This window comes from Leucopleurus acutus (assembly GCF_964270905.1).
Source record: "Leucopleurus acutus genome assembly, chromosome: 6".
NCBI classification, from domain to species: Eukaryota; Metazoa; Chordata; class Mammalia; order Artiodactyla; family Delphinidae; genus Leucopleurus; species Leucopleurus acutus.
Genome location: NC_139149.1, coordinates 100661435 through 100681817, shown reverse-complemented (window position 1 = coordinate 100681817; position 20383 = coordinate 100661435). Strand labels below are relative to the sequence as shown.

Sequence of the window (20383 nt, the reverse complement as noted above, 5' to 3'; positions counted from 1 at the left end):
GAGCCTGGAAGCTGGGGTCTGCCAGCTCCTAAAAGCGTTCCTTGTCAGGGAGACAGAGCGCGCCAGCCCCTCAGAGCTTCTGGGGCCCCTTTCAACCACGTAGCTGCTGGGCCAGTCCTGGGGGGAAGGGCTGGGGCGGGGGCTGGAACTGGGGCTAGGGCGGGGGCCAGGTGGTCCCGCCTGCTCTAAACTTGGCCTGGAGGAGCCAGTCTGGGCTCTCGTCCTCCAGCTGTGTCATCAGAGAATATTTTGGGGATTGGCAGCTGCAGGCGCCTCTGCCACTCAGGCCCAAGCCTGGCGGGCGGCTGGGGACCTGGCGGCTGGAGGTGGGAGGGAGGAGGGGAAAGAGGCCCTGGCTGTGGGAGGGGGCTGGGAAGACTTGGCTCTCCGGCGCAGGAAGCCAGGCCGCAGGCAGGGGAGTCTGAGGGGCCCCTCGCTGGGGAGGCAAACAGGAAGGACTGCCCCCTGAGCCCTGGGCCCCGGCCCGGGAATCGCCGCCGCCAGAGCCGCAGCTCCGGGCCGAGGGTAAGGAGGGGAACCGGGAGCGGGCGGCCAGGGGAAAGCTCCGCGAGTCCCGGCGCCCGGTCCCCAAACGCGCCCCGCCTCCCGGGCTCCCGCCGCCGCTCCCGGCCTTCCCCCGCGCCGCCGCGATGAAGGCGGGCTCGGGGGACCAGGGGAGCCCCCCGTGCTTCCTGCGCTTCCCGCGGCCCGTGCGGGTGGTAAGTGGCGCCGAGGCCGAGCTCAAGTGCGTGGTGCTGGGGGAGCCGCCGCCCATTGTCGTGTGGGAGAAGGGCGGGCAGCAGCTGGCGGCCTCGGAGCGCCTGAGCTTCCCGGCGGACGGCGCCGAGCACGGCCTGCTGCTGAGCGGCGCGCTGCCCACCGACGCGGGGGTCTATGTGTGCCGCGCCCGCAATGCGGCCGGAGAGGCCTACGCGGCGGCCGCCGTCACCGTGCTGGAGCCGCCGGCCCCCGAGCGCGAGCCCCAGCCTGCCGAACGCCCGCGGCCGCCGCCCGGGGCCGGGGAGGGCGCCCCGGTGTTCCTGACGGGGCCCCGGTCCCAGTGGGTGCTGCGGGGGGCGGAGGTGGTGCTGGAGTGCCAGGTGGGGGGCCTCCCCGCGCCAACGCTGTACTGGGAGAAGGACGGGATGGCGCTGGACGAAGTGTGGGACAGTAGCCACTTCTCCCTCGAACCTGGCCGCGCCGAGGGCCGCCCGGGCGCGAGCCTGGCGCTGCGCATCCTGGCGGCGCGGCTGCCCGACTCCGGCGTCTACGTGTGCCACGCCCGCAACGCGCACGGCCACGCGCGGGCCGGCGCGCTGCTGCAAGTGCAGCAGCCCCCCGAGAGCCCGCCGGAGGACCCGGACGAGGCCCCCAACCCCGTGGTGGAGCCGCTCAAGTGCGCGCCCAAGACCTTCTGGGTGAACGAGGGCAAGCACGCCAAGTTCCGCTGCTACGTGATGGGCAAGCCCGAGCCCGAGATCGAATGGCACTGGGAGGGCCACCCGCTGCTACCTGACCGCCGCCGCCTCATGTACCGCGACCGCGATGGCGGCTTCGTGCTCAAGGTGCTCTACTGCCAGGCCAAGGATCGCGGGCTCTACGTGTGTGCCGCGCGCAACTCGGCGGGCCAGACGCTCAGTGCCGTGCAGCTGCATGTCAAAGGTACCGCGGCGCCCCCGGGCGGCCGGGGCCCTGGGGAGGGGCCTCCAGCGCCCTCCCAGACCCTCCTAACTCCAGCCCCACTCAGTGTCCAGAAGACGGTGGGGAGTAAGGGAGGCTAAGTATTAAAATGCCATTTCCCGCCCACCTCGCAACCCCCAGGGATTCGGATTTAGTAGGTCTGCAGGGTACCTACTCCAGGAACTTCTTAGCAAGCTCCCCAAATGATTCTGAGGCAGATGGTGGAAAACCACTCTTAGATAAAGGGCTTTAAGGAATGATTCATGTACAGACCCAGAGGGACCTACAACTCCTGTAGTTAATTGTTTTTCAACCTCTTTGTTATTTCACCAACCTGTCCCCGGATGGAAATCCCATCTGGGGCCCCAATAAATAAGACAGATAAAAAGATCATTTTGTGGGTGTAAACTTCTAAATCCAAATTTATAACATGTACTTATAAAGTCAGTCAGTGAGAACAAGGGGTCTATTTTATTGAATATACACATTTTAACCACACATAACTGGGTCTAGTCTGTGAGCCCTATGGGGAAGGCCTGGTTGCAGGTGTCACATTGAGAAACTCCTGATTCGCACCAAAGGGAGAAAAAAAAAATGCCCCGCAATTTTTGACTATTCTCTCATTAGACTGCTCTCAGGTTTGCAAGGAGAAGAAGGTGAAGGAGAGGAAATTTATATATCAAAGTTGAGTCCCCAACAGTATTTAATAACTGCTTACATTGCTCATAAATAGAAAATTCAGGGAGGGAAAACACCCCAAACTCACACTGGAAGTTAAAGCTCTCCGTAATAGGAGTTCATCACAACTCATGATATTATACCCTCACTAGTTATTACCCAACTTGTTCCCTCAGAGGAAAAAGAGTTGGCAAATCTCCTGAGCCCTGCCTGGCACGCAGTGAAGCGTGTGGCACCTGTGCCACAGTGGTGGCCTCTTGGGTACAGTTTGATGTGCACAAACTGGCCGGGCAGGGCTGAACTCTAACCCCCCGAGGAGAGAAAAGCCCCACATGATGACACAGCTTCCCAGAGCCGCACGACAAGACAGACGTGCTTCCCCAGCAGCCCAAGTGAGCCCACTGGCCGCTTCCATCATCCTGCTTTCTTTTTGTTAAATGCAGTTTTGAAAGTGGTTAAAGTACTTTCAAAACAAAATTCAACTCAGACCTTTGCAGAATTGTGTGTGGTGCCTGTGAAGGGCCCCAGGGAACAATCTGAAAATCACTGATGTGGTCCAAGCCCTTCCATCCCTTTCTCCACTTTACGAGTAAAGAAACTGAGACCCAGGATCATGAAAATGGCCTTGGTCAAGGTGATGTGGCTAGCGAGTGTCAGGGTCAGATGAGAATATGTGTCCCCTGACTTCCCTTCTGGGGGTTTCTCTGATTTCACAATGACTGCTGGCTCTGGGAGAAGAGCAAATGGCCGGAGCTAATGTGGGTTTAGGCAGTAGGTGATGGGAGGAGAGTCTTTCTCCTGGTCGGGCCCTCTCCAGAGCCTTCTCTGGTCTCTCCCTTCTTCACAGAGCCTCGCCTCCGCTTCACGAGGCCCCTGCAGGACGTGGAGGGCCGGGAGCATGGGATTGTGGTGCTGGAGTGCAAAGTCCCCAACTCCCGCATTCCCACGGCCTGGTTCCGCGAGGACCAGCGGCTGCTGCCCTGCCGCAAGTACGAGCAGATCGAGGAGGGCACGGTCCGGCGCCTCATCATCCACAGGCTGAAGGCAGATGACGATGGAGTTTACCTGTGCGAGATGCGCGGCCGGGTGCGCACCGTGGCCAATGTGACAGTCAAAGGTCGGCTGGCCAGTGGGAGGAGGCCGAGACCGAGGCAGGCAGATGCCCAGACCCCGGGCTGACGGACTCCCATCCGTGTCTCAGGGCCCATCCTGAAGCGGCTGCCCCGGAAGCTCGATGTTTTTGAGGGAGAGAACGCGGTGCTGCTGGTGGAGACCCGCGAGGCTGGGGTGGAAGGGCGCTGGAGTCGAGATGGGGAGGACCTGCCGGCCACCTGCCAGAGCAGCTCCGGCCACATGCATGCCCTGGTCCTGCCAGGGGTCACCCGAGAAGATGCTGGCGAGGTCACCTTCAGCCTGGGCAACTCCCGTACCACCACTCTGCTCAGAGTTAAATGTGAGGGCCTGAAAATCCCTAGGCAGCCTCCTCAAGGGCTGGACAGGAGGGTCAGGGCTGGAAGGTGATCAGATGCCACAGTCTGGGTTGGCAAAGTGGACTTAAGGTCAGAGGGCTGTGGGAGGCTGGCGCAGGGCTCGGACGCAAACCCTGCCTTTGTCTCAGGCGTCAAGCACAATCCCCCGGGACCCCCAGTGTTGGCAGAAATGTTCAAGGGCCACAAGAACACGGTCCTGCTGACCTGGAAGCCTCCCGAGCCAGCTCCCGAGACCCCCTTCATCTACCGGCTGGAACGGCAGGAGGTGGGCTCAGAAGACTGGATCCAGTGCTTCAGCATTGAGAAAGCTGGGGCCGTGGAGGTGCCGGGAGACTGTGTGCCCTCCGAGGGCGACTACCGCTTCCGCGTCTGCACCGTCAGCGAACACGGCCGCAGCTCCCATGTCGTGTTCCATGGGTCTGCTCACCTCGGTGAGTCGGTCCCGCCAGCCCAGGCTGACAACCGCTGCACCCCAAGTCACACCCTCCCCATCACCTTCCTCCCTTCCCTGGCCCTCAGTCCCTGTCCTGTTATATGCCTTCTACCTGCCAGTCTCTGCCCTCTGCCCCCTGGTTCTGATGGCCGAACTCTGTCCCATCTCAGTGCCCACAGCTCGCCTGGTGGCCGGTCTGGATGACGTGCAGGTATATGACGGGGAAGATGCCGTCTTCTCCCTCGATCTCTCCACCATCATCCAGGGCACCTGGTTCCTTAATGGGGAAGAGCTCAAGAGTAATGAGCCCGAGGGCCAGGTAGAGCCCGGGGCCCTGCGGTACCGGATGGAGCAGAAGGGCCTGCAGCACAGACTCATCCTGCAAGCTGTCAGGCACCAGGACAGCGGGGCCCTGGTTGGCTTCAGCTGCCCAGGTGTGCAGGACTCGGCTGCCCTCACCATCCAAGGTTCGTGCAGGTGGGGACCAGGGTGGGCAGATAGGGTCAAGACACAGAAGTCCCGTTAGCACAATGAGACAGATGCTATTGCTGCTTCTCACACCTGGGCCAGGAGAGTAAGGGGCATCCATGGTGAGCTAGCTCAGATAGAGGGCTCAGTGATCCCGAAGTTCAGTTTCAACTCATGCGCAACGTATGGGGGACCCCTGGTTATCCAGCATCGTAGCGAAATTCTCTGGGGCACTTTGTGCAGGGTTCTGTCATGTGTGTCATCTCAGAGACACAGACCTCGGCGCCGGGTCCCTGACTGCTTCCTGCCCTATCGCGTAACGGCTGGCGCTATCGGAGCAACTCTCTGTGTGCCAGGCGCTAATCCTACATCGCTTTATATATGTTAATTAGCACAATCCTCTCAACAGCCCTACAGGATGGGTTCTTTCGTCATCCCGTTTTACAAGTGGGGAAACTGAGGCACAGGGAAGTTCAGTGACTTGCCCAAAGTCACAAAGCTAACGAGTGCTGGTGCTGGATTAGGAACCCAGGCGGTCTGGCTTCAGAATCACACTCTGCCACCTGGGGAAAGAGGGCAGGAGAGGGGATGAGGCCTCCCCGAGGACGACAGATCCTGGTGGGGGTGTGAAAGTGCAGGGAACATGCTGGCATTTGCCATCGCACCATCGCTGGAGTTTGTATGGCCAGTCAAGGAATTCCTCAGTGCCAAGTGCAGGGCCTTGAGGTGGTTAGCTGCCAGCATCCCAAGAGGAGGACAAAGTGAGAAATAACCAGCAACCAGAGCAGCGTTTCTAAAGTGCAACCCAGGTTCACTAACATCAGAGTCATGTGGAGGCTGGTCTATAATGCAGATTCCCGGGCCCCTGCACGCTTGGGGGGAGGAGCCTAAGAATCTGCATTTTCAGCAGGCTCCCTGGGAATTCTTATGCACACTAAAACCACTGCTCTTAAGAGTTGGTCTTAAGCCTAAAACTTTTTTTTTTTTTTTTTTTTTTTTTGTCTGCGCCATGCGGCATGCGGGATTTTAGTTCCCCGACCAGGGACTGAACCCGTGACCCCTGCATTGGGAGCGTGGAGTCTTAACCACTGGACCACCAGGGAAGTCCCAGCCCAAAACTAATTTTTAAAACCAGCAAATGCATCGATGGCAATCATCCAGCCTGATGTGCCCACCCCCCTACCCTGAGCACATACCCTGGAGTGGGGTGTTTATTGGGGTAGCAGAGCACAAGTAGGGTGCCGCACATGACCACACCTCTCCCCAAGCAGAGAGCCCGGTGCACATCCTGAGCCCCCAGGACAAGGTGTCGTTGACCTTCACAACCTCGGAGCGGGTGGTACTGGCCTGCGAGCTCTCCCGGGTGGACTTCCCAGCGAGCTGGTACAAGGACGGGCAGAAGGTGGAGGAGAGCGAGTCGCTGGAGGTGAAGATGGATGGGCGCAAACACCGCCTGGTCATGCCTGAGGCCCGGGTCCAGGACAGTGGCGAGTTTGAGTGCAGAACGGAAGGGGTCTCAGCCTTCTTCAGCGTCTCTGTCCAAGGTCAGGGACCGTGGCGGCCTGGGCTCCCCCAAGCTGAGGCTGACCCTGGGGGCTGTGTGAACCCTGACCCCCTGGTCTGCCTGCTTGGGGGTCCCTTCCGAAGGGCCCTAGGGGGCAAGGGGACATGTTTGCAGATCGCACTGCCCATGCACCACCCTCCAGCACACTTGGCCCCCATGTAGCCTTTGCTGGTGGGAAAGTGGGGGGGCCTCAGTTCAATTAAGGGAAGGGAGGTGGGAGCTAACATTTGTTAGGCACCTGCTAGCCAGTTCCTATGCTGTATACTTCAAACGTACACTTGCATTCGGTGTTCACAACTATGTGGGGGGCAGTACATCTCCATTCACAGATGAAGCAGCTGAGGTTTCGAGAGGTTATGCAACTTGCTCACGAGCACACGGCAGCAACTACCCTAGCTGGGTTCACACCCAGGACTGCCCATCCCACTGCCCCAGGCGGCCAGGCTCAAAAGGAAGTTTTAGGTGCAGTGGTCCAGAGGCTCTCAGAAGCCAGTACATGTCTGGCTGCTTCGGAACCACCTTGGAAGCCGTAAGTGCGTAGGCTCCCCCAGGCCTCCAGAGCCAGAATATCCAGGACAGAGCCTGGAGATCCACTCTGGGAGAACAACTCAGGAACCACTGATCCAGCTCCATCTTCTCACTTTGAGTGGCCCCATTGCCAGAAGGTCCTCTGGCCCCTGCCTGAATGTACCAGTGATAGGGAGCGCTGCCCCACGGTATCACCACTAAATTGTTCCCACCTCTTCCCCGTCCTGCGATCAGCCCTCCGGGGGCTTCCTTGAAAAAGCAGCAGGTACGGCCCTGATGTGACCTCCTCTCAGCCTAGACAAAGCCCTCTGTGTCCCCAGCCAACCCCCTCTGATCCTCTGGGAACTCACAGAGCCCTCCAGTGCCATGTGATCTGTCACACCTCACCCGCCACGCCCTCAGTCGTCCGTGTCATTGCCCCAGAGCACCCCACCCCAGCCAAGCAGCCAGTGTGCACTCATGTCTCCTGTTTTGGGGTGTCTGTGTGACCCCATCTCTGCTCCCCCCAGACCCCCCCGTGCACATCCTGGATCCCCGGGAGCACGTGTTTGTGCACGCCATAACCTCCGAGTGCGTCATGCTGACCTGTGAGGTGGACCGGGAGGACGCCCCCGTGCACTGGTACAAGGACGGGCAGGAGGTAGAAGAGAGCGACTTCGTGGTGCTGGAGAACGAGGGGCCCCATCACCGCCTGGTGCTGCCCGCCGCCCAGCCTCCAGATGGGGGCGAGTTCCAGTGCGTCGCTGGGGACGAGCGCGCCTACTTCACCGTGACCATCACAGGTGGGGCTCCAGGCAGTCCACAGGAGGGGGACGGTGTGTCCTGCCCCTGCCTGGGCAGCTGGTACACTCCTGGGCCGCTGTTCCCAGCCCCTGCTTCCCTTCCCCTAGCTTTCTCCCCAAACCATGCTCTGCACCCTGAGGTTCAGTCACCCGCAGAAAATGTATTGTCATAACACACCAGTCACAGCTACATCAGTCAAAGGAAAGCCGCCTTCTCTGTTCTGAAGATCTTCCAAGAGGAGGTTTAGGGGTGGCAGTGCTACCACAGGGCAGGGTCTAGGGTGGGTGCGCCCAGGCACTAGAGGGGTCAGAAGGTCTGAGGCCTGCAGGAGACCCCAGCTCCATCTGGGCACCCAACCCTCCTCTCCCCAGTCCTACCCTTCGTGTTGTCCCTGTCCCAACCCAGAGAATGTAAAGAGTTTCTACAGCCGAGGCTGACACCACAGTCCCCACTGTGCCACCGTGCCCCAACTGTGACTGACTCTCCGAGCAGCTGTGAGCCATGGTCCGAGGGAAGACCCTCTTCTTCAACACACAGCCCACCTTCCAGGAGTAGGGAACAGGCGTGGACCAGGTGGGGCAGCCAGGCACCTCGGCCCCAGCCCCTGACGCCCGGCCACAGCTGTCCCTGTCCTCCAGATGTCTCCTCGTGGATCGTGTATCCCAGCGGCAAGGTGTACGTGGCAGCCGTGCGCCTGGAGCGTGTGGTGCTGACCTGCGAGCTCTGCCGGCCCTGGGCCGAGGTGCGCTGGACCAAGGATGGCGAAGAGGTGGTGGAGAGTCCCGCGCTGCTCCTGCAGAAGGAGGACACCGTCCGCCGCCTGGTGCTGCCCGCCGTCCAGCTGGAGGACTCGGGCGAGTACTTGTGTGAAATCGATGACGAGTCTGCCTCTTTCACCGTCACTGTCACAGGTGTGGGCCCACCCCAGCTCTCCGCAGTCACCAGAGGACAGTCCTGAGCCCTTGGGGGAGCTGGCCACATAGCCCCTAGCTAGCATGTGGGGGAGGGGGGAGGGGGGCTGCAAGTGCATGGACCGGGGGGCCCTGCCCGGAAGACCCCAGGGTCTGTGTTCGAATAAGCAGGCTCCTCCCCGGCGCCCAAGGCCAGGGATAGCTATCCTCCACCGGCTCGTTCACTGAGCACTTTCTATGTGTCAGGTACTGGGCCAGGTGCTGCAGGTCACTGGTGCGTATTGCAGACGTGGTCCCTGCTCCCAGCTGCCAGAGAGCTGGGGAGTCAGCCATTAACCAGGGGTCGCAAACGGGCAGTCCCTAGGGCCCCATACAGCCCACAGATATGTTTTGTTTGGCCTGCAGAGTCTTACCAAAGTCAGGACAGTTCAAATAACAACCCGGAGTTATGCGTCCTCTTGAAAAAGCCGAAGACCCGGCGCCTCTGGTCCCGCTTCCCCCCTTGGCGACGAACAGCTGGCGCTGAGTAGCAGCTGCCCCTGTAACACGGGGCCCACATTCCTCTGTCCCACCCTGCCCGCTGTTCCTTTTTGCTCCCCCCAGACCACTTCAGCCACTGACCTTACCTTACCTGGCCCCCGTGGGCATTTGAGTTTGCGACCCCTGTGTTTAACCAATAAACACGCAAATAAATGTACAGCGACACCTCGTGACAAGTGCTGTGAGGGGTGAGGTCTCAAGAGAGCAGGAGGTCAGGGAGGGCCTCGGGGAAAGTCGGTCGCCGTGCCACCCGGGGTGGGCTCCGGACGGCCACTCAGCAGCTCACAGACGCACGCGCGCACGTCCCTCCGGGAGTGCACAGACTGGCAGGAGAGCCGGGCACATTAGAGGGTCTCAGAGTGAGGGTTGCCGGGTGTCGTGATAGGGTGCAGTGGGTACCCAAAGCTGGGGGCTGCTGACCTGGTTGGCAGGCAGGAAGTGCCTTCGAAGTGGCCATCTGGAGCAGCGGCTGAGTTAGCTAAGTGGGGGTCAGGGTTTGGGCTGAAGGTGGGGGGAGAATGTTCCAATCGGGAAAGCACAGGAGGACTCTGGAAGTGACGGTTCAGTGCCAGAAACTTTGGGACTGCAGCCCACAGCGCCAATCCCAGCGTGTGTGAGGGGGATGGGGAGGGTGGGACCTAGGCAGCTCTGGGCGGCACAGAAGAACCCACTGGCTGCACTGGAGCGACCATCCTGATGCTGGCATCATCTGGTTACCCTGCCCTGTCCCTGCCCTGCCCTAGGAACAATGCTTCAGCCTAGGCTTGAGCTACTTAGGGCCCCCCGACTCCCTGCACCCCAGAAGCACACAAGTCACAAAGCCGAAGAGGCCTTTCTGCACATATTCTGTCCCGTAGTGAATCCCTTCAACCTCTCCCGCCCCAACCCCTGGCCAGACATAATGGCCGCAGACACACACATTCCAGCTCATAACTGGCCTCCCCGCAAAACACCAGATTCTTCGTGAGAGGCTCACACAACACACCTTGTGTGGACCAGGAGAATCAAGTCTGATGCCAAGCTGTGGGCCACAGCTGTGCAGGCACCCCAGCCCCATGGCTGCACCCCATTCTCACTCCACTGCCTCCATCACCTCCCCCACCACTCAGGCAGCCGCACTCTGCAATCTACTGGTGGTGCTGGGCCTCAGAGAACCAGCCTGCATCCTGTAGACTCTTAGAATAAGCCCAGTGAGGGAGGAGGCGGAGGCAAGGGCTCAGTGTGCACTGGTGGGCACATCTGCCCTTACACGCCTCTGCAAAGACCTAGACCAGGAAGCTAGCAGTTCCCCAGCCCAGCCACAAGGGGGCCAAATGCTAAAGGAACACGAAAGTGTCCTGGAGACTTGATTCTGGGAGACCTCCAAGGTACGTGAAAGCATGGGCAGGCCCGGGCTCAGTGCACTGGTCACCACCAATATTGCCATGGCTCCTTTCTGTGAAAGACTGACCACTCCAGAGCAGCTGGAGATGAACTCCTAGAAACAGCATTTAATATCCCTGGGGAAATCTTAGGTGTTGACAACTCATGCACAGATGCAAAATTCATTACTGTTTCCTGCAAGCCTTGGCTTGGAGTCCTTACCACTGCTTGCAGAGTCTGACCCTCCCTTTATCAGATGGTAGTTCTTCCTCCTGCCCTCGAGTAGGTATAGCCAGCTATGACCATAAGGAAGTTGCTTAATCACACCATGCCTCAGTTGCCTCATCTGGGAAATGGGTATAAAATAATACCTACTCCTTAGGATTGCTACGAGGGTGTAAAGTGCTTATGACTGTTCCTGGAACTCTAGCAAGCTGTATATAAGTACTTGCTATTACAAATCCACCATCCCTTATCCACAATTCTGAAATTAAAAAAAAAAAACCTCAAAATCAAAAGGCTTTTTGTAAGTTTGGTATTAAAAGTCATTTCAGTAAAATCTGAACTTAACTCTGTGAAGCTACTTGTACTTTTTAAGTAGCCTGCTTAGGGTGAATCTGTATGTTACACTGCAGAAATGTTAATGTGATTGATTATGGGGGGACCACAGTGGGGGCTGAGGGCGGTAGGTGATGTATGATGAACGCACCATTTCTGGAATCGGAAGCATTGTGGATTCTGTAGCACTTCTGGCCCCAGGGATTTCAGAGAACAGATTTCGGACCTATTATTATCCTTATTACTCTTATGATTGTGGGTGACCGGGACTTCATGCTGCCAGATGGCTCCAGGGAGACTGACGGTGAGTTTGTGACAGGCTGTGGTTGTCCCCACTCTACAGAACCCCCGGTGCGCATCATACACCCCCGGGACGAGGTGACCTTGGTCGCCGTGAGCTTGGAGTGTGTGGTGCTGATGTGTGAGCTGTCGCGGGAGGACGCCCCTGTGCGCTGGTACAAGGATGGGCTGGAGGTGGAGGAGAGTGAGGCCCTGGTGCTGGAGAGTGATGGGCCCCGCCGCCGCCTGGTGCTGCCTGCTGCCCAGCCCGAGGACGGGGGCGAGTTCGTGTGCGACGCTGGAGACGACTCAGCCTTCTTCACTGTCACCGTCACAGGTGGGCGGTCTCTGGGACACCCTGGGGAGGAAAGAGGCAGGAGGCTGAGGGACAGACACCCAACCCTCCCAGTTCTTGCACCTTCAGGGTCCCTGACTGCTGCACACGGCTCTCCCCTTGTCCAGCCTTCCCCCTCCCCCAGCCTCCTCATTCTCAGCCATTAGAGAGACCTGACTTGCCCAAATCATACCAGGACAATGACCAGAGACCTGGTGGAGAGAGCCCAGCAACCAAGAGCACTTATTCATTCACTTTTTCAACCAATGCTGATGCGCTCGGCACTGTGCTGAATGCTGAGGGATACAGCAGTGAACCAAGGAGAGTTATTCATTCACTTATTCAGCAAATGCTGATGTGCTCGGCACTGTTCTGAATGCTGAGGGTTACAGCAGTGAACCAAGGAGAGTTATTCATTTACTTATTCAACAAATGCTGATGTGCTCGGCACTGTTCTGAATGCTGAGGGATACAGCAGTGAACCAGGGAGAGTTATTCATTCACTTATTCAACAAATGCTGATGCGCTCGGCACTGTTCTGAATGCTGAGGGATACAGCAGTGAACCAGGGAGAGAAAACCTGTCTCTATGGAGCTTGCCTTCTCGTGAGAGTGGACAGGCAGCAAATAAGGAAAATAGAGGGGTTTTGGGGGGTGATCGGAGGCAGAGCAGGCAAAGGGGATAGGAAGTGCGGGTGGGGTAGGGAGGGATGTGCATCGGGGTCAGACAGATGTGGCTGTGAGTGTGGGTCTACCTCTTTTTTTCCCGTGTGACCTAGAGCAAGTCAGTTCTCTATAAAGAGGCTTCAGGTCCTCATCTGTAAAGTGAAGCCAACAATAGGGAATGTCAGGAGTAGCTGAGCAAAGAGCTGCAGTGCGCTTAGCACAACACCTGGCACACGGTGAGTGCCCACGGATTGTAGGTGGCACCGTTCCCAAGAGCTGCCCTGCAAAGGGCTGAGAATCCAGTGGGGAGGCAGGTAGAGGCCTGCTGGCCGAGCCCACTCTCCCCTCTCTCTATCCACCCACCAGCCACTCCAGAGAGGATTGTGCACCCGGCGGCCCGCTCCCTGGACCTGCAGTTCGGGGTTCCAGGGCGCGTGGAGCTGCGCTGCGAGGTGGCCCCGGCTGGGTCCCAGGTGCGCTGGTACAAGGATGGGCTGGAGGTGGACGCGTCAGATGCCCTGCAGCTGGGTGCCAAGGGGCCCGCTCGCACCCTGACCCTGCCCCACGCCCAGCCTGAGGACGCCGGGGAGTATGTGTGTGAGACTCGTGATGAAGCCGTCACCTTCAACGTCAGCCTGGCTGGTGGGTGCTCCCGGCCAGCCAAGGTGCGGGAGGTGGGAGCATCACCGAGCTGATACCTCTCCTCTCTGTCCAGAGCCCCCAGTCCAGTTCCTTGCCCCAGAGGCAGCCCCCAGCCCGCTCTGCGTGGCCCCCGGGGAGCCGCTGGTGCTGAGCTGTGAACTGTCCCGGGCTGGCGCCCTCGTCTTCTGGAGCCACAACGGGAGGCCGGTGCAGGAGGGTGAGGGCCTGGAGCTCCAAGCCGAGGGCCCCCGCCGTATCCTCTGCATCCGGGCTGCAGACCCGGTCCACGCAGGCCTCTACACCTGCCAGGCAGGGGCAGCCCCGGGGGCGCCCAGCCTCAGCTTCACCGTCCAAGTGGCTGGTGAGTATAGCCCGGGCAGGAAGCCTGAGAGTCGCACCCCGAAACCCATGAGTCTCCCCCTTCTCTAGCACACCTGGCCCACCCCCTGCCCCACTGCTTTCGGTCCCTTTCCCTGTCTTGCCTCCCACTGCCCTCCTCCCAGCCCACGAGCCACTCCCTCCTGGTGACCTCCGGCTCTGAGCCCACAGAGCCCCCCGTGCGGGTGGTGGACCCCGAGGCAGCCCAGACGAGGGTTCGCAGCACCCCAGGCGGGGACCTGGAGCTGGTGGTGCACCTCTCCGGGCCGGGAGGCCCTGTGCGCTGGTACAAGGATGGGGAGCGCCTGGCAAGCCAGGGGCGGGTGCAGCTGGAGCAGGACGGGGCGAGGCAGGTGCTGCGGGTGCAGAGGGCCCGGAGCAGGGATGCCGGGGAGTACCTGTGCGACACACCCCAGGACAGCCGCATCTTCCTCGTCAGCGTGGAAGGTAACAGTGCACCACTCACACCCCAAGGGCCACACGCCCGAACCACTCTGGGCCCCCGCGCCCCGACCCCACCTCTCTGTCTCTGGCTCCAACCCATGCATGCGTGACTATTCCTGGGATGAGGGCTCAGGGCTCCCTTTTCCAGGAACCCTCAAATAATAGGAGGGGCACGGACCAGTGGTTAAAAGCAGGGCTCTGGAGTCAGCGCCACCCACACCAGTTTCCAATCTGGATTCTGCTTCCCAGTAGTTGTGTGACACTGGCAACTTACTTAAACTCTCTGAGCCCCAGCTCCAAAGTGGAGGGATAATGCTTGTCCTATAGGGCTGTTGTGACAGTTAAATGAGATAAATTGGGTCCATAGTAAATGACCTACTATTACTAGGGAGTCAGAGAGGTGGGTGCCAGGCCAGCATTGGGCGGAAGTGGCTAGGAGTAGCAGGGCGTTGACGTCTTGTCCTTTGAAACACCTCATGGCTGACACACAGTAGGTCCTCAGGAAGGTTCTGTTCAATAACTGGAGGATGAGGGCCTGTTACTGGAGGTGAGGGGATGCAAAGGGGATGAGGAGGAGGGAGGCGGAGAGACCCAGCCCACCTCACTGCCTGACCCCACCCCCCAGAACCACCGCCGGTGAAGCTGGTCTCAGAGCTGACACCACTCACTGTCCACGAGGGTGATGATGCCACGTTCCGGTGTGAAGTCTCCCCACTGGACGCCGACGTCACTTGGCTGCACAATGGGGCCATTGTCACCCCAGGGCCCCAGCTAGAGATGGCCCAGAATGGGTCAAGCCGCATATTGACCGTGCGAGGCTGCCAGCTCGAGGACGCGGGGACCGTGACTGCCCAAGCAGGGGGCACATCCACAAGTGCCCGGCTCCACGTTCGAGGTTTGGTCCTGATGGAGACACAATAGTCTTGTTCCTGAACCTATTCTCCCAGCCCCGGCCATGACAGGGGACAGATCCCTGAGAGGGAGCAGGGGGTCAGCCCACCAGGCTCCACGGCCCCCTCTCTCTTTCTCCCCAGAGACGGAGCTGCTGTTCCTGCGGCGGCTGCAGGACGTGCGGGCAGAGGAAGGCCAGGACGTGTGCCTCGAAGTAGAGACAGGCCGAGTGGGTGCGGCAGGGGCCGTGCGCTGGGTACGAGGTGGGGCACCCCTACCACCCGACTCCCGCCTGTCCACGGCCCAGGATGGCCACATCTACCGCCTCTTCATCCACGGCGTCGTACTGGCCGACCAGGGCACCTACGGCTGCGAGAGCCACCACGATCGCACCCTGGCCAGGCTCAGCGTGAAGCGTGAGTGCCCCGTCCTCTCCTAACACATCGCCCGCTCTGTGGCACAGTCTCTCCTGGCTGGCCCAGGGCCCCTCAGACCCCCACCAAAGTGCCCCTCGCCACAAGGCAAGTCAGCCCTGGCTGACCCCCAGGAGTGTGACCTGAAGCAGCCTGCCCAAAGCAAAACTCTTCTTTTTCTAATGTTTTCTATTTACCTTAGAAGTCCATGTGGATTTTGCATTCCATTTCGTATGTCCAAGTTGGCTTTGCTATAAACGTAAATATTATACTCCAGAAAGACTTGCCGTGTTTATCCTTCAGTCACCTGCCCCGGGATACATGGGCCCAGCTGAGAAGTAGGGATGGGTGGCAAATAGCACCCACACCCCCAAGATGGTGTGGTATTAACTGTGTGACCTCATGCAAATTACTTACCTCTCTAAGCCAAGTTTTCTTTAAAAAGGGTCTTTGGGAACACTGATTGGGATAATATGAGAAATACCCACAGAGAGCTTGGTAAATGGTTGTTGGTGGTGTGTATACTCTTCTAATTTATTTCATTCATTTAATCACAATAAACCCATGTCTCAATGCTATTAACCTTGTATAGCTGGAGAAACTGAGGCCCAGAGAGGTCAAGCAATTTGCCAAAGGTTACACAGCACACAAACTATGTGGCAGGGTCCAGTCCTGGTGTGTGTGACTTCAAATTCTGTGCTTCGTCCAGTGTCACAGCACCCCTCACCCAAACTCCTCACCCCCCTAACCACACATCACCCCCCTCATGTATCTCCTCTCCTAACCCTAGTAAGCCCCTCTCTTCACCCAAGTCTGAATGGCTCTGCTCCCTTCTTCCTGCACCCTGGTTCTGAACTTAGTTCTATAAGGCCTTACAAGGTTGGGTGTTAGGGGTGGTGCCGGCAGAGCCAAGGTGTGTGTGGCGGGCGGGGGGGGGGGGGTGAGGTGGGGAGGGGGGCCCGAAAGCCCCGCCCAGATTTGGAGCCCTCATCCTCCCTCTTCCCCCATCTCCTCCCACTAGCAAGGCAGCTAAGGGTGCTGCGGCCTCTGGAGGATGTGACCGTCATCGAGGGGGGCAGCGCCACCTTCCAGCTGGAGCTGTCCCAGGAGGATGTGACCGGGGAGTGGGCACGGGGTGGAGTCCGGCTGCAGCCGGGGACCACGTGCCAAATTCACGCAGAGGGCCACGCTCACTGCCTGGTACTCAGTGGCCTGGGCCTGGCCGACTCGGGCTGCATCTCCTTCACTGCGGATGCCCTGCGCTGTGCAGCCAGACTCACTGTGAGAGGTGCGGCCTCTGGAATCGCTGCCTGCCTGCTGACAGCTCTGGGTGTGATTCTACTGATCCCACTACCCGTGTGGCCCCCACTGACCCTGTCCCAGTGTGGCCCTCACTGACCTCCCTGCCAGAGTTTGACTCCCCTGACCCTTTGGCCATGTGTGGCCCCAGTGAGTGCCTGCCTGAGTGTGTCTCCACCAACGCCCCCATCCCAATGGACCACTGACTGTGCTGCTGTGAAGTGCTTGTGCCGGTGTGGTGTCTGTCTGCCTGACCATGGCCCTGCTGGCCACTCTGAGTGTGAGCCCACTGACCACGCCTGCCTGCTGCAGCCCCCTCTGCCTGTCTGAGTGTGCCCCTCTCACCACCCAAGTCCCAACAATCCACTGACTATGCCAAAGGGTGACTCCATTGGCAACTCTGTTTCAGTGTCCCCCATTTTTGTTTGCAGCCCTGGTCTGTTCCCCACCGACCACATCTGCTCTAGGGTTCCCCCATTGCTCCTGTGAGCCCATGGTGTCCCCCACTGGCCAGTGTCTCCTGTCCATTCCAGCCAGTGTGGCCCCCACTGACCACGTTTGCCTATGGGTAGCTCCACTGGCATCTCTGCTCCAGTTTCCACTATGCCCCTCTAGCCCCAGCATGTCCCCCCCACTGACCACCTTAAATGTGAACAACCCCCAGCAGGCCATTCCTACCCTGTTGACCCCTCTGATACCGCTGTGTCCCCCACTGACCAGCATCCCCTTTGGACCACTTTGTCCCAGCATGCGCTCCACTCACTGGTGGCCTCTGTTGATCACCTTGTCTAAATGTGCCCACCAGTGACCCCTTGTGCCCAATGTGTCTGCCTTCTCCCACTCCCAGAGGCCCCAGTGACCATTGTGCGGGTGCCACAGGACCTAGAAGTGACCGAGGGTGACACAGCTACTTTCGAGTGTGAACTTTCCCAGGCCTTGGCTGATGTCACCTGGGAGAAGGTCAGAGCCCAGCCCCAGCCCAGCCCAGCTCGGCATCATAACATCAATAACAACCCCCAACAGAAATAACTAATACTCACTGAGCCATGCGCCTGGCACTGTGCTAAGATTTACTCTACATTTGATCCTCTAAACCTTACAGCAGCCCTATGAGGCAGGTCTTATTATCTCCATGTTATCTATAAGGAGACTGATGCGCCGTGGGGTGAAGTATTGCCCAGGGGCAGACGTAGAGCCCATATTTGAATCCAGGTTTCCTGGTCCAGAATCCACACGCATGGCTGGTATGAGCAGTACATGACTCTAGGCTTCCCGCGCCCGTGGCTCCCTTCTCAGCCCTAACGTCCCCAAAGGGTGACACCTTCCCAATGAGACTCCTGGCGAGGTCCCGGAAGGCGCAGGACGGCCCTGCTCCACAGCATAAACGTGCCTCGAAACGGCTTGGCACAAACAGAGGGAGCGGCCGCCTACGAGGAGGGCAGGGGCCGTTTGTGCCCAGACGAGCTTTCACCGCGACCCTTTGCAACTCCCGCCCCCAGGACGGGCAACCGCTCACCCCCAGCCCTCGGCTCAGACTCCAGGCCCTCGGCACCCGCCGCCTTCTCCAGCTGCGGCGCTGCGGTCCCTTGGACGCCGGGACCTACAGCTGCGTGGTGGGGATGGCCCGAGCTGGGCCCGTCCACCTGGTGGTTCGCGGTGGGTACCGGGCGCTGCCCGGGCGGGGCACTGCTGTGGGTGCGGGGTCTGCGGACCGGACTTGCCCCGGGGTCCTGCTCTGGGGCGTCTAAGGAGGGGAGCGGGGGGCGAGGGCGGGGCAGGGTACCGCCCCCTCCTCTCCGCCCCGCCCACCTCACGGCCCCGGCTCCGCCCCAGAGCGCAAGGTGTCTGTCCTCTCCGAGCTTCTGTCGGTGCGCGCCCGCGAAGGCGACGGAGCCACGTTCGAGTGCACCGTGTCGGAGGTCGAGCCAACCGGGAGCTGGGAGCTCGGAGGCCGCCCGCTGAGACCCGGAGGCCGCGTCCGCATCCGACAGGAAGGTCTGACCGACTTTCTACCCGCTCTGGCCCCTCGCTGCCCCGCCCTACCAAGATAAGTCCCACCTCCAGGTCAAATGGGCCCCGCCCCACGGCCCAAGGAGCAGTCTCTCGATCTCTCCCTGGCCCCCAGCTCTGAGCCCTCGGTCCTGGACCTCCCCTCTTACCCCTCGGCATCTCAATTCCGCCCCGCCCAGCGCACATTTACCGCGTCCGAACCGACCCGGGGACCTACTCTGGCCCCACCCTCATCCCCGAACCCTCCCGAGGCGGCTCCGGCCTCGCTAGCGCCCCCTTCACCCCCAGGGAAGAAACACATTCTGGTGCTGAGCGTGCTGCGCGCGGAGGACACTGGTGAGGTCCGCTTCCAGGCGGGACCCGCCCAGTCCGTGGCTCAGCTGGAGGTGGAGGGTAAGCAACTGGGGCATGGACGACCTGGAGTGAACACTGTCTACCCTGGAACTGGCAAGCTGGCGGCTGGTCCGAGGAACCCTACCTTCCCCACCCCTTCCTCCCGGGGCTCTCCGGGGGCGGATCACAGAGAGCAGTGTATTTCCTGGGGAGCAGGAGACTTTGGGTTGAGGGTAGAGAGAAACGGGGTGGTGGCATAGAGGTCTAAGACCAGGAGTGGAGGCCACAGCGGGAGGGAAGATGCGTCTCTCCTCCTGGAACCCAGCGTGTCCCTATTAAGCCCTCATCCTCCACCCCCAGCATTGCCTCTCCAGATATGCCGCCGCCCCCCTCGCGAGAAGACAGTTCTGGTCGGCCGCCGGGCGGTGCTGGAGGTGACTGTGTCCCGCTCGGGGGGCCAAGTGTGCTGGTTGCGGGAGGGGGTCGCGCTGTGCCCGGGAGACAAGTACGAGCTGCGCAGTCATGGCCACACCCACAGCCTGGTCATCCATGACGTGCGACCTGAAGACCAGGGCACCTACTGCTGCCAGGCCGGCCAGGACAGCGCCCACACACGGCTGCTGGTAGAGGGTGAGTAAAGCCGACGGGGCAGAGGTCAGAAAGGCAGGTCGGCTGGCCAGGGGTCTCCTAGGAGCTGGTGGGCTGAGACACACCTCCTGCAGATTTTCCAAGACTTGGGAAGGCAAGCTGGTTCTGAGATGTGTTGGAGGTGTGGAATGGGGAGGGGGGAGTTAACAGCCAGGGCTGAGGAGAGGAGGGAGTCCCGTGTTCTCAACAGGAACCACTTGGTTCAGGGCAGCTGTTTCCACCTTTCTACACCCCTTCCTGTCCGAGCTTCTCCTTACTCCCTCCTGCCTCTGGACCATGTTCGTCTCTCCTGAATGCCCCATTTGTACCCAAGTTCCTCTCCTTCCCACCTACCAGCCCCTGGTCTGTGCCCCCCGCCTGTCCCTCACCCTCTCCTGCTCTCTGCCCAGCTAGCTCCTGCCCATCTCAGCAAGCTGCGCCCCGCCTGGGCAGAGGGCTTCTGCTAGTCCCATTTCTTTCCTCTTCCACTTAGGAGGTGCCCCCCTCTCCACCTGAACTCCTGTGTTCCCTTCAGGTGCCTACCTTTCCCCACCTCTGACTGGCCACCCTCACTTTCCTGCCCCCACAGACAGCCCTGACAGAGGCCTAGAAAGGGTGGTTCAGAGGGTGAGGGCCCAGCTCTTGCTGTGTGGGTGCCCAGGCTCTGCCAGGGGAGAGGATTGTGGTGCCCACTGTCTCCCCAGCCCCACTCGCAGTCATTCCTCCGCAGGTAGCTAGGAGGACCGAACCAGGCCAGGCCGGTGCCCTCGGACAGCTTGGAAGGCGCATGCCCTTACCCTGGGAAGGGGTGGGGAGGGAGGGGAACCAGAGGTGTTGGGAGACAATAAAAGTGGTGCAGCCCCTTTCCTGGCTCTCTGTGTGACGTAGGAGGGCAGAACTTGCCTGGAGCCCCTGTGTAGTGAGTGACACAGGGGACCAAGGGCTGCAGTGCTTCCATCTTGGCCCATGGAAGTACCAGCCACCAAAGACCACCACTCCTGGCAGAAGCCTCACAGTTTGGCACATTTATAAAAGATGTCAAACAGGGTGGGGTGGGGGGGAGACAGAAGCAT

General features: G+C 60.0%; 1 protein-coding gene across 2 annotated transcripts; it reads left to right on the top strand.

Moving 5' to 3' along the window:
- Window positions 1-650: 650 nt before the first annotated feature.
- Window positions 651-20048, top strand: OBSL1 (obscurin like cytoskeletal adaptor 1; the record flags this gene model as incomplete). Of its 2 annotated transcripts, XM_082840715.1 has the most annotated exons (21): window positions 651-1662; window positions 3206-3475; window positions 3560-3811; window positions 3977-4279; window positions 4452-4748; window positions 6021-6293; window positions 7351-7623; window positions 8263-8535; window positions 11339-11611; window positions 12640-12915; window positions 12989-13276; window positions 13465-13740; window positions 14363-14632; window positions 14772-15044; window positions 16063-16329; window positions 17188-17300; window positions 17840-17996; window positions 18174-18335; window positions 18639-18743; window positions 19044-19313; window positions 19972-20048. In XM_082840715.1, 21 exons carry the CDS (start codon window positions 651-653, stop codon window positions 20046-20048), a joined length of 5760 nt encoding a protein of 1919 aa, XP_082696841.1. The 2 variants fall into 2 exon arrangements, with proteins under 2 accessions (XP_082696841.1, XP_082696842.1); XM_082840716.1 differs by lacking the exons at window positions 11339-11611; window positions 12640-12915; window positions 12989-13276; ... (8 more) ...; window positions 19044-19313; window positions 19972-20048 and adding an exon at window positions 8941-9065.
- Window positions 20049-20383: the final 335 nt, after the last annotated feature.